This window comes from Mus caroli, unplaced genomic scaffold (genome assembly GCF_978045245.1).
Source record: "Mus caroli unplaced genomic scaffold, Mus_caroli_1 scaffold_10, whole genome shotgun sequence".
NCBI classification, from domain to species: Eukaryota; Metazoa; Chordata; class Mammalia; order Rodentia; family Muridae; genus Mus; species Mus caroli.
This window is the reverse complement of record NW_028227265.1, coordinates 19,757,430-19,773,022: the sequence shown is the minus strand read 5'-3', so window position 1 is coordinate 19,773,022 and position 15,593 is coordinate 19,757,430. Positions and strand designations below refer to the sequence as shown.

General features: G+C 48.7%; 2 protein-coding genes across 13 annotated transcripts in view; one reads left to right on the top strand and one right to left on the bottom strand.

Moving 5' to 3' along the window:
* Znf821 (zinc finger protein 821) overlaps nucleotides 1-2,704 on the top strand; it is a 20,535-nt gene extending 17,831 nt beyond the window's left edge. For all 5 annotated transcript variants that reach the window (XM_021169266.3, XM_029480835.2, XM_085843593.1 and 2 more), the window contains 2 exons: nucleotides 624-790; nucleotides 1,736-2,704. In XM_021169266.3, coding sequence (XP_021024925.1) covers nucleotides 624-790; nucleotides 1,736-2,390 — 822 coding nt within the window. In that variant the 3' untranslated portion in view covers nucleotides 2,391-2,704. The remainder of the gene's footprint in view (nucleotides 1-623; nucleotides 791-1,735) is intronic.
* Nucleotides 1-15,593, bottom strand: part of Atxn1l (ataxin 1 like) — a 26,608-nt gene extending 11,015 nt beyond the window's left edge. For 2 of the 8 annotated variants that reach the window (XM_085843591.1, XM_085843590.1), the window contains exons 1-3: nucleotides 15,472-15,593; nucleotides 12,955-13,013; nucleotides 9,743-11,452 (exon numbers count right to left, since the gene is read on the bottom strand). In XM_085843591.1, coding sequence (XP_085699717.1) covers nucleotides 9,743-11,338 — 1,596 coding nt within the window. In that variant the 5' untranslated portion in view covers nucleotides 11,339-11,452; nucleotides 12,955-13,013; nucleotides 15,472-15,593. Of the gene's footprint in view, nucleotides 1-4,180; nucleotides 11,489-12,954; nucleotides 13,014-13,110; nucleotides 13,171-15,471 lie in introns of those variants that run through there. The other 6 variants (XM_085843589.1, XM_021169262.3, XM_085843592.1 and 3 more) reach the window with 6 other exon arrangements.

Here is a 15,593-nt window from a genome sequence, read left to right as displayed (position 1 = left end):
CTCTGACCTCTACACACACACACTGTGGCATGCTACAAGCACACAGATAAAACACAGAGCGGACATATTTTGGCAAGGAAACCGCGTAAGACATGTCCCCTTAATAGGTACACTACTAAGAGTATGTTCTGAGACAACAGTACACAGCCCAGGTTGGGCCAAGCTTTAGAGATCATATCTGTAAAGCTAGTTGGTTCATTAGAAGTACTTCTTCAGAAACCCGAGGAAAGACAGCCCATGAATACTTGTTACACACCACTCCTCCCGCCCGGCCCCTTGAGTGTACTCCTAAAATGCACTTGCATCGGTACACTATGAGCCAGGGAAGACAAAACTATCAGGAGCATGAATTCCTTTAAGTCCCTGAGGCGGGCTCTGGAACTCCATTATTCTTCAATCATTCACGTGTCCCAGAATATGGCCAGAACGCACAGTAATAAAATCTGAGCAATGGTCTGTATAGCTGGGCTCCTCTGGAAATCCACTAACACAATAGGCTGTGCTTTTTCCAGGAGCTAAAAAAAAAAAATTTCAAGTCCCTCAGTCCAAGGGAAGGAAAAAGAAGGGGTGGAAACTGTCCTGAAGGCAACAAGAAATTGACAGCTTAAGGCTTTGTTTTACAGCATACTGCAGCAGTGGTGAGTGCCAAGAGTTACATGTGTCCTGTCTGTGGACGGGCCCTTAGCTCCCCAGGGTCTTTGGGTCGCCACCTTCTAATCCATTCAGAAGATCAGCGGTCTAACTGTGCTGTGTGTGGAGCCCGTTTTACTAGCCATGCCACTTTTAACAGGTTAGTAGAACACCTGTCCTTGTGCTCAGAGCAAGTTACGGGGTTTAAGATGCTGCTTTCCCAGGTCAAAAGAAACAAAAGATAAATGACTCAAATGAACTGACAGAACAAATCTAGAAATAAAAGCAATGAGACTTGGAGATGCGATAGACAGTATGCACTGGTTACCCCTCAAGGGAAATGAATTGCTTTTTTTCCCTATCAGAATATTTCCAACTAGAAAGTGATGCAGAAACATGCAAGAGCATTATTGATAAAACAGACAGACGTTGCAGTATGCTAAGAGGATCCTGGTGTAAGGACACACTGCTGTTTTCTAGGAAGACTAAAACACTGTCTCCTCCCATTGCTTTGTTTGTACAGTACATGAGCTACTTTTCTTTTTTGGTTTGTTTGTTTGTTTGTTTGTTTGTTTGTTTGTTTGTTTGTTTGTTTGTTTTTCAAGACAGGGTTTCTCTGTGTCCTGGAACTCACTCTGTAGACCAGGCTGGCTTCGAACTCAGAAATCCGCCTGCCTCTGCCTCCCAAGTGCTGGGATTAAAGGTGTGTACTACCACTGCCTGGCAACAAGCTAGAAGGAAAACTTCTAGGCAGTGTCAGATAGGAGGTGGTAAGGCAGTGAATTAATTGTACCTGTGTGAAGGAAGTGTCCACCTCCAGGCCCCTTCATTCACACACCAGGCTTAAACCTGCACAGCTCCTTAAGAAACTGCCATTCTGACTTAGCCTTGCAGGGTTATTCTAGGTAGGTTTCTATGGTGGGTAGCTCAGTTGCTAATTCGAGGAGTGTCCTAAAGCATAGTAGGTACCCTAGTCCAAAGAAGAGAAGGGGTCTTCCGACCCTTCAAACCAAACAGTAGACTTGGGACAGTCTGCCTAGCTGTTAAGGAGTAAGACCTACTTGCCTCAGGGAGATACTAACCATCAAACATCTTTACTTCTCAGTGAGAAACTCCCTCAAGTACTTAATATGGAATCCGTACCCCAAGTCCACAGTGAAGGTCCCTCCAGTGCTGAAGGAAAGGACATTGCCTGTAGTCCTCCAGTATACCCTGCTGGAATTCTGCTTGTTTGCAACAACTGTGCTGCTTACCGCAAGCTACTGGAAACACAGACTCCCAGCGTACGCAAGTGGGCCCTTCGGCGACAGAATGAACCTTTGGAAGTAAGGCTGCAACGACTTGAACGAGAACGCACAGCCAAGAAGAGTCGTCGAGACAATGAGACCCCAGAGGAGAGGGAGGTAAGACGCATGAGGGATCGTGAAGCCAAGCGCCTGCAGCGCATGCAAGAGACAGATGAGCAGCGAGCTCGCAGGCTGCAGCGAGACCGGGAGGCCATGAGGCTGAAGCGGGCCAATGAAACCCCAGAGAAGCGGCAGGCCCGACTCATTCGAGAGCGAGAGGCTAAGAGGCTCAAGAGGAGACTGGAGAAAATGGACATGATGTTGCGAGCTCAGTTTGGTCAGGACCCTTCTGCCATGGCAGCCTTAGCAGCCGAAATGAACTTCTTCCAGTTGCCTGTGAGTGGGGTAGAGTTGGACAGCCAGCTTCTAGGGAAAATGGCCTTTGAAGAACAGAACAACAGCTCTCTGCACTGAACCACGCCCTCTTGCCTGACCCCCCATCCACTCCAGCCCTCGGGGATTGGTGCTGCAGTCACTCAGGAGGCCACAGTCCTTGCTGCCACAGGCAGGTCCGGGTTGGTTGCAGGGAAACCTGTGCACCCTCTGCATTTGGGAACAGGATGAGGTCAGGAGGGGACCTGGCTCAATGCAGTTCTAGACAAGGGAGCAGGCACTCCAGAAACCTGGACTCTTCAGCCCACGGTGGCAGGCCAGGACTATGGGACTGTGGGACCCAGTATGGTCCATGAAGCTGTGAGGGCAAATAAATTAATTTTATCTTTACTGGCCTCTGGCTCCTTTGTCTCATTTCTGTTTCATCCAGTGACGTGTGGCAGTAGAGAGCTTTTCAGGGGTTTGTGGGTATTTCTGGTGGCTTTTTCTTTTTGGAGGCAGAGTGCTCTTCAAGTTAGGCTGTCCACGCAAGGACTTAGTGATAGGTGAGATCAAGTCATCTGTGGTGAGGACTAGAGCAGAACAACTCCTCAGTCTTGCAGTTTGGCTGTCACGGCACGCAGGCGAGCTACTCCTCTCTCTTTCTGGGCTGGTGCAAGAATAAGCATAAGCTTCCTTAGCCTGCATCAAAGCCTATGCACAGTTTGCATATTTATAGATCTAGGGCCAGAAGGATGTGCCCTAGTTAATTTGTTGCAAGAAAAATAACTTTGCCAGGAATGTGGACCTCTTCCAATGAAACAGGGACATTTGGATTCCTCTCCCACCTCTGTAGGTCTAAGGCTGTTTAAAAGTGAATCCCAACAAACTACGGGTAAGTCCTCCCTGACCAGCTGAAAAAGAATCACATTGAAGCATGGTGGCACCCACCTGATCTCAGCACTCAGGAGGGCACGAGGGCAGGCAGATCTTTGTGGTCTACAAAGTGGATTCCAGCTAGGGCTGGTTGTTAACAGAGAGATCCTATCTTGCAAACAAACAGAAAAAGAGTTGCACTGAAAAAGAGAGAAGAGACACACTTAATTGATCCCAATGCCTTTTCACAGTATTCCCTACTGAAGTCCTCCTTGGACTATTTCAGACGACTGGATGCACTGTGTCCCACTTTACATACATGGGTTAGCTCTTTCTTTCCACAACATATTAGTACAAATTCAGGAATTAGTTACGTGGGTTCAAAACCCCAGATGAGTGGTTGCTTGCCTAACATGCTATGCTGCAGGCCCTAGCTTTGATCCCTACCATGGCAAAGCCAACCAGCCAAAACCACAAACAAGCTAGGTGTGGTGGTGTGCACTTTTTATCCCAGCACTGGGAGGCAGAGACAGCCTGGTCTAGACAGCTCCAGCACAGCTAGACTCATGTAAAGATTCCATCTCCAAAACAAAAACCCGCTGTCTTATTACGGTATAACTTGAGCCAGTTATTTAATTGCTGTCAAAAAAAATGCTTGTAATGCCAGTGATAAGACAGTTGATAAATCACAGGATAGCTGTGGTATACAGTAAATCAATGTGCTTGAGTGTCTCATCACCCAAGTCAGAAGCAGCGGCCATGGTTGGGATTACTTCAATGTGTGGCAGTATGCCAGAGAAAAGGACCACATGGATAAGTCAGCAGTTAGGACATCTATGGACCTAGAGATTGATTTCCCAGACTCTGAAACCCACAACAGGGGGTGCAGACCATGGTTCAGGTCGGTCCTACCATTTGCCAAGTTTACCGATGACCCGCACCATCTTTACTCCAAGTGATGCCACCCAATGGCCACCCATCAAACTGAGATAGGAAAAAGGCGCAAACACCAAAAGGAAAAGCTAGTAGTTTATATAGATCGATATATAGATATATAGATATTGATATATATTGTGTTTACATAGTCCACAAGTTAAATGCAGGTATCCATAAGAAGAGAGCATTAACAATAAAAATACAATCTGTGTAGCCAAGTACAGAGACTTAAAATGGTAAAACAGCAAAAAGGATCTCACAAAAGTACAAATATACAGTACAAATTGATTTATTTAAAACAGTTACAAAAAAGCACAACAAAATAGAGATTATCCTTAGAATTATTAATGCTTTGTTAAAGATCAGGTAGGATTAGAGGGTAAGAAATGGTATTGGGTGGGAGGAGCACCTGACTAGTTCTAAGGCTTTAGATACAATGCAGTTGATTACATATTAATTCAGCCATTACATACTGGGGATAGTGGTTGGGGGACCAGTAATTTATCTACAGGGAACTCCTACACAAACCAGATCCATCCAGACCTCCCCAGTGCCATTCTCTACTCCTTAGGACCCTAAAGCCACCTGGATGACAAAATCCCCATCCTTCCTCCACCCCATTACCTATCCATTTATCTTCCCTCCCCTAAGGTGCTATGCAAGCTGAGAGCGGTCTGCTCTCTGCAGCTGGAACATATACTGTTTTGGCTACAGGGATCCTGCGTGACTAGGAAGTGTGTAGAGTACAGCCTTATTTTAATACTTCAAGTTAGCCATGAGTACAGTCAGTCTCCTCCCCAATCCAATTGAACGAGTGCACTAGGAAGCAAGTGAGGGGTCCACCCTGCCTTCAGCAATACCAGCAGCTCACCAACCCTCACCATTTACAAGTACAAGCAAAGTCCCTGGCAGGGCTGGGGGGTGGGCATAAAACCACTGTTATCAGTTCTCTCTCTGAAGTTCCTAAGACCCCCTAACATAAAGACAGACGAAACGCTTGCAAATCTGACATTAGGTAAAGGCACATGGGCTACCGCCACACACACTGCAGGCAGGAACCCAGTCTGGGGCCATCTTTACTGCCAGGCATTTACAGTGGAATGGCTTTGGGATCACACAGACTGTTGAGTTTGCAATCTACTAGGGAAAGATCTAGGCTTAACAGGAGAACAAAGAAACCTTTAGTGTGAAAAGTGCATTTATTACTATTATTCCTGCTGAGAAGGCTCAGCAGGGCAAGCCACACCACCTCTCCCTCTGCTCCAGAAACTGTGCATAGTCTGCAGGTAAGGAGAGAATGCAGCCAACTCTAGCATTGAGGGCCAATGCCATCCTAGGCCCAGACCAGACTTTTGGTCCAAAGATGGATCCTAGAGTTTAAAAAACAACTGACAGCTGCAAAGACCCAGATGCTGATTTTATTATTGCATAATGTGGGAGACCTTTCCTACCCTGGGGAAGCTAGATGGTGAAGGCTTCCAAGCAAGGGCTCACAACATCCATCCATAGTAGAATTCAGCTCTTCAACTGTAGTGTGTAATTTTTCTGATCTAGAAAGTATAATAGCTTCAGTGTAGTTTAGTAAACTTAGTCCTAGGAAGTTATCACATCTCTAAAACATGCCCTTTGTCCTGTTCACTTCCAAGACTATGGCCTAAGCTCCCATGGCCAATTGGGTCAATCTGGTCATCTTTACCCCAATGGCTCGAGCCTTTCCCATCTTCAGCTAACACCAGTGCGACCACCCAACTCTTCAATGTTCCTGCTCAGTGCAGGGTTAAATTATGCTACCATTCTGTTCTCTTAAAATGCCTATAATACCCACTGGTAAAAATAAAATGAGACCCAACTTGAGGAGCTACTTCAGCCAAACTTCACTTTCTCAACCCCAGAACCAAGCTAGACAAAAGCACTGGGATGCTGACTCAAGCCCTAACTCAGTTTCTCTTGTTCTGAGAAGTACCATAAAGGAGAGAGAAAAGACCTGTTTGTTCTTCTCTCACGGCAGGCAAATTTTTGGAGCCTAAAGGGTCCTGAGGGCACTGAAGCCACATCCTTTCCGATTTAACAGCCCATCAGCAGCATCCCCACCTTCCCTGTTCAATATGACTGAGCTACGCAGTCATACTGGCAGAACACAGGTTAAAAATGGACAGGATGCCTGAGAGTCTACATGGCCAGACACATGAAAGACAGGGGCTATGATGAGCAACAGGCAGGACAATGAGCAGACAACAGCAGTGGCACAGCAGCACAGAGCAAACAAAGCCCATAATGTTAAGACCAAACGGAACCCTAAGTTTAGAGGGTCAGTCTAGCTCTTCTTGGGCTCCAACTGGGTATAAGCTCTCAGTGTGAGGACCCAAACCCCTCCCCTTATCCATCATCATAAGGATGAGCACCATCCTTCACCAAGTTCCCCTTCTATACTGGCATAGGTATTTCTGATAGCTTCAGAGAGCAGTTCTTTCTCCAAGTTTTGGGAGTATTCTACCATTAACTAGGACCGGGCTGGTCTTTGTCAACTGCCCAGACTCCAAAAGCTGATAGCTAACCACTGAAATGCTCACTCTAAAAGCCAGTCACATCTCCTACATCCTCAGGGTTAAGTACTGCCACAGCTCTGACAAGCATTAGCACACAGTTCTTTTCTAGGGTGCACACTTCAGGAAAGGTAGCTCTCAGCCAAATCAAGTCACATCTGCACGGTGCCACATTAAGGGAGACGCCATGTTTACAAACAGGGATAAAGAAAGGAAGCAGAGCACAGAGGTCAGCGCTGGCCCAATCTGTCAAGGCCCTCAACAACTGTTTTCCAAGGATTCCACTACAAGCAGCCCAAGCAGTGAGTGATTTGACTGCGAGCCAATCACGTCTGCCCCATGAGGAAGACGTAGCTCAGTGGTACCCTGGGTAGACACGTCTGTAGCATCTACAGTGCACGTCAGGAAATTCCGTGATGAACTTTCTGAGGAAGGGAGCCTTGTGAGAAACCCACACATGCAAGTAACACCTAGGAATGAGTTGTTCACGAAACAGTCAGGAGATGAGGCCATCTCCTATGGCTCTCATCTGAGAGAATTCCTCAAGACTCAACCCCACAGGCCCCCGCTGTAGGAAACAAGCCAGAGAAGCAGCAGAGAAATGGGGGCAACACAAGGAAAGGATGTGATCTCCAATGCAGCACAAGGTCGGTGGTTGATTCTGACAGAAAGCAGAGACTTCAGTACTTGTGGTCAGGCTAAGCAGCTTCCTTTGAACGCCCCCCTAAAAGCTCGCTGACCAGGTATCTGCTCTCAAGGTATCAAACAGAATGTAGGACTTATAGCAAACTAGCCAATTTCTTGTCACTCTGTTCCCAGAGAGAACAACCTTTAGCACCTGAACACGAAGAATGGCTCCATCCTCAGAACGCCCCTCCCCAGGAGGTAGGTGAGATTATTTATCCCCATTTGGCAGCTGGGGAGGAAGTGAAAGAGATATCACAAGACTCGCCTTAAGTTTTGCTCATACTTCAGAAGTGTAGGACTCCTGGTGACAGGCCAGGTCTATCTATGAAGGAAATGCCACACTCATTCCCTGGGAGAAGTCTAACTACATAGCTGGGTGGACAATACCCTGAGTTGCCTTCAAGAGTCTAAAGAACCCCTCCCCACCCCATCCCAAAAAACCTTCACAAAAAAATTACTCAACCACTTTAAAGTTGGTAGGGGTGGGGGAGCCTAAATCCTAATACCCAATGGAATCCTACAGTCCACGCTGACACTACTATGGGCTGTAGGGAAATGTGGGAATAAGACAGATGGTAGCAAATACAACCAAGATAGAAAATACTTTCTAGAAGAATCCGCCAGCATACAAGGACACATCTGCTAAGATGTTACAAAGACTATTCCTAGACCTTCAGAGCTGATACTGGGAGGGTGCATCTTAGGCCGGAATGCTGAGCGGCAATGGATTGCAGTGGGAGGAAGCCGAGTAGGTCCACTGCAGTGGGAATGCCCAGCCTAGGGCTCGGTTTCTTTCTGGTTTCTCCACTATATTGCTGCCGGTGGAAGAGGACATGATTTTGAATTTCTAAATATAAAAATTATAGCTGATAGGGAAACCAGGGACCCTTTTACACCAAAAACTAGAGGTCTTAGTGGAAAAAGGCAGTGCAGCTACACATGAGGCCCAGGTCAAGACACCATGCAGAGGTCAGGCAGCAGAAGGGTAGGGGCAGTGCAGGCACTAAGGCACAACATAGACAGACAATGGAGGAGTGTAGGTGCCTAGGGGAAAGGGCCCTCCAGGTCTTTCTGAAGTTACTACTACAGACTGAATGACTATCAAAGCGGGCCTGACAGGCTGGGTGGGAGTTTAGGTTAGTGGCCTTTCAAAAGCTTTGCCTAAGTCCCAACATCTATCAGTCAAATCTTTTCTCCACAGTCCCGACTGGGCTCCTGGCAAGGCAGTCCTTCACTCTCAAACCTGAAGGGGCTTCTCTCTCTCTCTCTCTCCTGGCCCTAAAATGCTAGACAGCCTTATAGCGGAATGGTGAGGTGAGATGGGAACGGGCAGAAGCAAAGGACCAAGCATAGTCCCGTAGATCATAGTGCTCCCCAACCCCAAACCCCACCATAAACATCTGTAACAAAATCACCCTTTAAAGTGCACATCTCTCACAAGAAGAGTTCTGGGTGGGAACCCTCTTATTTTCAACCATTGGGCCTCCTGCCCTCCCACCACAAAGGACGGGAGGGAGACAGGAAAAAAGAAAGAAAACAGTTTTACTGCTACTATAAGCTGTGATCATCATATTTGGCTCTTTCTTTGCTTCCTCCCTCTGCCACCTGCTCCCAAAGCCTGTACTTTCCCTTGTAGGAGCCAGGGATGAGTAGGAAAAAACAGGGAGGCCCTGATTTTGGAATGTGTCTTATCCTATGTGCACTCCTACCCTTTCTTGCTCCAAGCCTGCAAGTCCCCATCTCAGCACCCTCTAAAGGTGTCCTGAGAGGGTGCCATGGGGTCACAAGCAACACACCCTGCTTTGGGAGGCTGTCTTAATGCCTGTTTCCCCCAAATCTCACTGCCAAGAGAGCCACCCTCTGCTTGGCATGTGCAAATCCTCTCGATGCTCACAGAGGCTCACCTCTGGGGAGAAAGCCCCAGTCCTGGGTTGGGAAAGAGGTTCATTTTCCTGCATTGGAACGCCCTTCGATGGACAGCTTTACCTCCTGTGGAATGAAAGAGGGACGGAGCAGTGCAGCCCGTGCCTCCTCCCCTTGCATGCTGTATCTTTGGAAGCTTGGGGCTGGCCAGCAGGCCTGAGCACCAGGCTCAGGCTGGGAGGGCTCTCCCACCCGGGAACCCTCTCCTGAAGGCTGGTTCTTCCCCTCGCTGTCACATAGGTCTCTGGGCCCCAAGACCGTCCTCTCAGGCCTTTCTCGGGGTGTACCCAGCTGCCCTGGGGGAGCACAGCTGGCCTGAGAAACTGAGTTACTGTTCAAGCTCTGTAAACTGATAGAGATGCAGACATCTCCCACCTGTAGCCGATGGCAGGGCAGAGAGAAGAGTTGTGCAGTCCGCCCAGGGCTGCAGGAGGACCAACCCTGGCCATATACAAAAAAGGGGTGCTCAGGGGGCACCTCAATGCTCACTTTGCTCTGCTGTTCACCAACCACGAAATGCAGCATAACAAATCCAGGCCACTGGCTCTCCTGAATATCCACAACTGTGCTAGAGTCAATTTTCAGCCCCCCACTCACTTCCGCACTGCGCACAAAATCCTGGGTCTGGAGGTCCTCTACCCGCTTCAGCTCCCCTGTAGCCAGCTGAATGATGGCGCCTTTCATGAAATGGGAGGGCAGGTGGGAGGAGGTAACGGGAGGTGGCGTTGGCTCCTTGTCTGGGAAGGTGGCTCTGGCCTGCAGGTCCAGACTTGATGCCACCAGGATCTCTGAGCCCACAGGCAGCAGGCTAGGGTCAGTTCCAGTGGGCACCAGGTTGCCATTGGCTACAACCATTGCTTTGGGTAAAGGTCTGTGTTTTACTGGTTCCTGATGGGACTGCGGGTAGAACACACGGGCCTGACTTTTCTCCACCAGTTCTGTAGGATTCCTGGCAGACCCTCGTCCCTCACCCTGATGGTCAAGGTTATGATGGGATAGGTTAAGAGGGCTGGGCTCATCTTTCCTCTGAGCTGCCACCACACGATAGTCCTGAGAAGCTAAAGCGCCAACTACCCGCTGGACCTCTAGGTCGGTGTCTGGGGTCCCTCGATGTGCTGGCGCCGCCACCTCCACTCTCGGAGTCTGAGAACCTGAAAACAACTGTCCATCTGCCACGCATTCCACCACCGGCACCAGTCCTTGGCTTTCACCCTTGCTGTTGGCAGAGTCAAGGGCTTCACTTTCACGTCTTACATTTCGCTCTCGTTGTCTCTGTCCATTGGCAGCAGCTGCTTCCAGAGCAGACTGGCCCTCCTGAGGAGTAAGAATGGGGCTGGCACCTGCTGTTGAAGTTTCATGCAAGGTATATCCAGCAGGTAGCCTAGACATCTGATAATAAATGGGCATCCGGCCTGGAGCAAGATCCAGTGGTTGAGTATTCGAGTGCTGTGGCAACTGGCCGGGCGGGGAGGTGGCAGCGGAGGACTTGTTAAACGACTGAGCTGGGGATGCGGCCTGTGGAGGAGGAGTAGCTTCTTCTGCGAGGAGAGAGGCATATGGCACAAAGTGTGGAAGGTGAGTGGTGGCAAGGTTGGCAGAAGGAGACAGGAGAGGACTGGGTAGGAAGTTAGGTGGCACAGCATAAGGAAGGCTGTATGGAGACCCAATAAACTGCAGTGAGGTGGATGGGAGCTGAGCATAGTGGACTGGGGGATAGTGGATTCCCGGATGTTGAATCAGTGAAGACGCTACATTAAATGTGGGGGGTAAGGGGCTCATGTTCACAACAGATGGGAGGCCAGTTGGTGAGAAGGTGGCAGGTGGCACAGCCACCTTGTACAGCATGCCATACTGATCTACTGTCAGGCCAGTGATGGCCTCAGTTCCATCACCCCCGAGGCTGACTCTGGCTCCCGTCTGGCTCTGCCCAGCCACCACAACCCCTCGGGACCATTCAGAAGCATCACTGGAGGGTGTGTGGTTTGTGGAGCAGCTGGTAGTTCTCCCCATATCCTCGCTGGTCACAGGGAGGTCTCGTTTCTTTGGTGGAAGGCATTCCTGACTCCGCTCATGAACAGGTTTCATATTGCTCTGTGTTCCCGGAGCCTGGATGGAGTTTACGTGCTCCTTCGGGCATCAGAAGTGACTTCTCTGTGGTTTCCCTGCACCCCGCTCTGCTGCTGGCTGTGGTGCCCACATCTGCTAGGGAATAAACCAGAGGCAGAGAAGAGTAACCTAGGGAATCAAGTCAAACAAAGTATGAAGCCTTACACCCAGGAACAAAGACCTAAGGAGAGCAGCACACAACTGAGAGGAGAGAGGAGAGAGGACGAGGCTGCCTGTTCACCTGTCAGCCCACCACAGTAAGACAAGAGGCAGGAAAACCAGGAAGAGCTACAAGGATGCACAGCCAAGAAACCTAAGTGAGCCCAGGGCTGAAGCATCTCTTCCTGACCACCTGCAGGTTAGTCATGCTTTTCCTGAGGCCCTTCCCTCTTTCTCAGTCTCCTCCCTGGAGCATAGCTGGGAGCGTGCGTCTTTGCTGCAGACCCTTTCCTAAATGTCTCCTTCTGCTATCAAAGTCTAGCATGCCATCTTCTTTCCCTGAATGTATGATCTCATTCGTGCTTCCTTTCCCCAGCTTAATTTGGGTTATGACTTCACCTGCTCCATCCAGCCTAAGACTGGCTGAATTCATGTTACTAAGTGCTGAGGTTTGTAAACCTTGCTCCCTAAGCATATTATAAATTGGAGTGTTTTTGTTGTTGTTCCAGGAAACTTGACATTCCAGCTTTGACCCCATGAGAAGAGTGACTGTGGTAGTTTGCTCTAGAGCTTGCTTCTCCTCCACCCTCTCTGACCTCTAGTCTAAAAGACTTCTTTCTTCTCACTGATCACCTTCCATTTGCCTTCTTTGTTCTTGTTTCTTCTGCCAGTGCCTCCCTCCCTGTCCAGTGTGGCTCTGCTCTGGGTATTAAGTCACACAATTCTATTCCCTGTCTCCATACTTGGACATTTACTTCTCTCCCTTCCTTAGTGTCACTTTCTATACCTCTCCTTTTTTCCTTTTTTTTTTTTTTTTTGGTTTTTCCAGACAGGGTTTTTCTGTGTAGCCCTGGCCGTCCTGGAACTGTCACTCTAGAAATCAGGCTGGCTTCAAATGTAGACATCCTCCTGCCTCTGCCTCCCAAGTGCTGGGATCAATGGCATGTGCTAACACACCCAGCTTCTATAATCACTTTTTTGTTGTTTGTTTATTTCGAGACAGGGTTTCTCTGTGTAGCCCTGGCTGGCCTCAAATTCAGAAATCTGCCTGCTTTTGCCTCCCAAGTGCTGGGATCAAAGGTGTGAGCCACCACTGCCCAGCTCTGTAATCACTTTTATCCACTGTTCTTTTTAGAACCCCGATGATAGTGCATGCACATAGTCCCGGCACTTGGGAGAAGAGTTTAGAAGTTTGAGGTCACCCTTAGTGAGACAATGAATTAGAGGCCAGCCTGGGCTACATGAGAACCTGGTTTTTTTTTGGTGGTGGTGGTTAAAAAAATTAGAAAGCATCTTTTTTGTATGAACACTTCAATGCATATGAACTTTGGCAATAATTTTTCCAATCAGAATGAATTCTGTTTTTCCACTGTCACGTGCCAGGGTTTTTTGTTTTGTTTTTTCCTGAAACAAGGCCTCCACAGTGCCTCTATTACCTGTGCGTCTGGTGGGGCTGAGCAGCTGCAGTACGAGTCTTCCCCTCTGGTTTGGGAGCCTAGAAAACACAAAGCTGATGTCATCTGGAGGCAGAGCTCTCACCTTCCCCGGGGCCATCCTGAAAGTCAATTCCAAAGCCACCAAAAACCACTGACCTCCCTAAGTTCTTGCTTCATTCTCACCCCAGTGGTAACAGCACCCCAGTGCCCAGGAAACTGAAGGGAAAAAAAAAAAAAACAATCCAGGGCTAATGAGATGGCTCAGTAGGTAAATGCACTTGCTGCCCAGACCTGTTCCCTTCCCGGGACCTAAGCTGCAGGGACTCCTAAAAGCTGGCCTCTGGCCTTCACACACAAGACCAAAACAACAACAAAACAAAACAAAAAACAAAAATGAAAAAAAAAATCTTTATGCTTTCATTTTTGTAAGACATCCCTGGAAAGAAATTTCTATGTGTTGATTTCAGTGGTTTCTTTACCACCCTGTTCTTCATTCTCTACCCCACTCCCCAATGAGCCAATGAGCAAGCTCATTTCCAGTCCAAGTTTTGCTTAAATGCACAAATAAAGATGAGAGACTTCATACTGCCTGCATGTGAGCAATGAGAAGCTGGGAGTTTCTGCTTTATTAGTGGCCCATGAACACACAGATGTAGAGATTATTTAAATAAGAAAGCTGTCACTAGAGGAAAAGGAACAATTATTTATGTTTCTGGGGCAGAGAAAGAGGTCAAGGGGGAGTTACTCAAAGTGAAAGCTATATTAACAGATTTTCTGAGTAAAAGTAAAAGGGCTCCTGTGTGTGTGTGTGTGTGTATGTGCTCGCGCACACACACACACACACACACACACAATTTTATACATGACAACTTCACACTAAGTACTGAATGAAATGTGAAAGAAAATGAAAACGCCATTTTGATTCTATGAAGCTAACAAAGGGGAACAAAACTATTACTAAGCTACCAATATCTGAATCCACACTTGCCAGAAACATCAATAATTAAAGAACATGGCCTTTCAAGGCTCCGGATGCAGCTCAGTTGGTAAAGTGCCTGCCTAGCAAGCATCCAGCCCGAGGTTAGATCTCCAGCACCTCACAGATTGGAAATGGGGGTGGACACTTTGTAATCTTACTACCTTTGAGGTAGAAAGAAGAGGATCCTGAGTTCAAGGTACTCACCAGCTACATTCGATTATATAGCAAGTCAGAAGTCAGCCTGAGCTCCATAAGACCCTCTCAAAAGAAACCAAAACCGCCGGGCGTGGTGGCGCACGCCTTTAATCCCAGCAGTCGGGAGGCAGAGGCAGGCGGATTTCTGAGTTCGAGGCCAGCCTGGTCTACAAAGTGAGTTCCAGGACAGCCAGGGCTATACAGAGAAACCCTGTCTCGAAAAACCAAAAAAAAAAAAAAAAAAAAAAAAAAGAAACCAAAACCAAAAACAAAACCGGGGCCAACGAAGTCTTAACAACTGAATTACCAGTATTGACTAGTACCGAGGAACCTGTTCTGTCAAAGTCAGAATATTGCAAGCTCGATCCAACTGAAGGCAACGTTTACTTAACATAGGCATGGTTCAAGGGTACACGAAAGATGGAAATGTGGAAAAACAGATTCCTAATGCCACAAATAAATCACAAAGTGGATACAAGTCACGCACTCATTCTTCATCAAAAGTTTAATTGAAAGCACTCAGCTTTCTTTCATTTTCTTAATCCCCCAAAATGATGCTTGCCCTCTGTAGCTTAAAAAAAAAAGCTAAGGAAAATCCGTCTATGGGTCACCGAGGAGTTAGCAAACACAAAATAATGAAAGGACGGAAAGAGGCAAAAAGAAAGCTCAGCCTGCCCACCAGGTTTCCACAAGGCAAAACACTTGAAATTCTGAAACCCGGGTGTGGGTGTAGGATGCAGCTTTGGAGAATTTCTCATGGGAAATGACACAACTTGTGGCCCAAACTGAGCTAAGGGGCAACGGAACCATTCCAGAGACCTGCCAACCTAGCTGAGAAGGGAATGGAATCAAGAGACTGCACACCGAGGGGGACCCAAATTCACTAAGGGAGAGGTGCGCCCCACAAAAAGGGAGCAGCCTGGGAGAATCACCAGGGATGATGGCTTTTGATGATCCTTGTTCCGACAGGGGTACAGGCCTGAACTAGGGGATTCTACGTTTAGGGAGTCGGGGTGGGGGGTCGGACGTGGAGGTGAGGCCAGGCCCCGCTGGCGACGCTTCCTTGTTTGGGGCCCCTTCCCGCCCTGAGAACTCGGACATCCTGGCCCGCGGGGACAACCCCGTCGGGGCATCAGGGCCTGAGGCCACCTTCTGGGCCAGGCGGGAAAGCAGCATCTAGAGGGCTAGGCACGGCCTCTTTCGCTCGCTCTGCCCGCTGTTTAGGGGGCCCGCGGCCGGGGTGAGGCAACGGGCTTCTAGGGGGGCCCTTCCACTAGAGCTCCGAACCCAGGCCTGCTTGGCCTCAGGCCAACCCAGCGGCCACCGCTCTAGGCGTCACTCACCGGCCCATCTCACGGAGCTCCCAGGACTCCTCCCGCTCGTCCCGGAGCCGCCGCCACCGCGGCCGCCGCCATCCCCGGCCCCGGAGCCGCCCCACACCCAGCGGGCACCCCCCCAAGCCGGG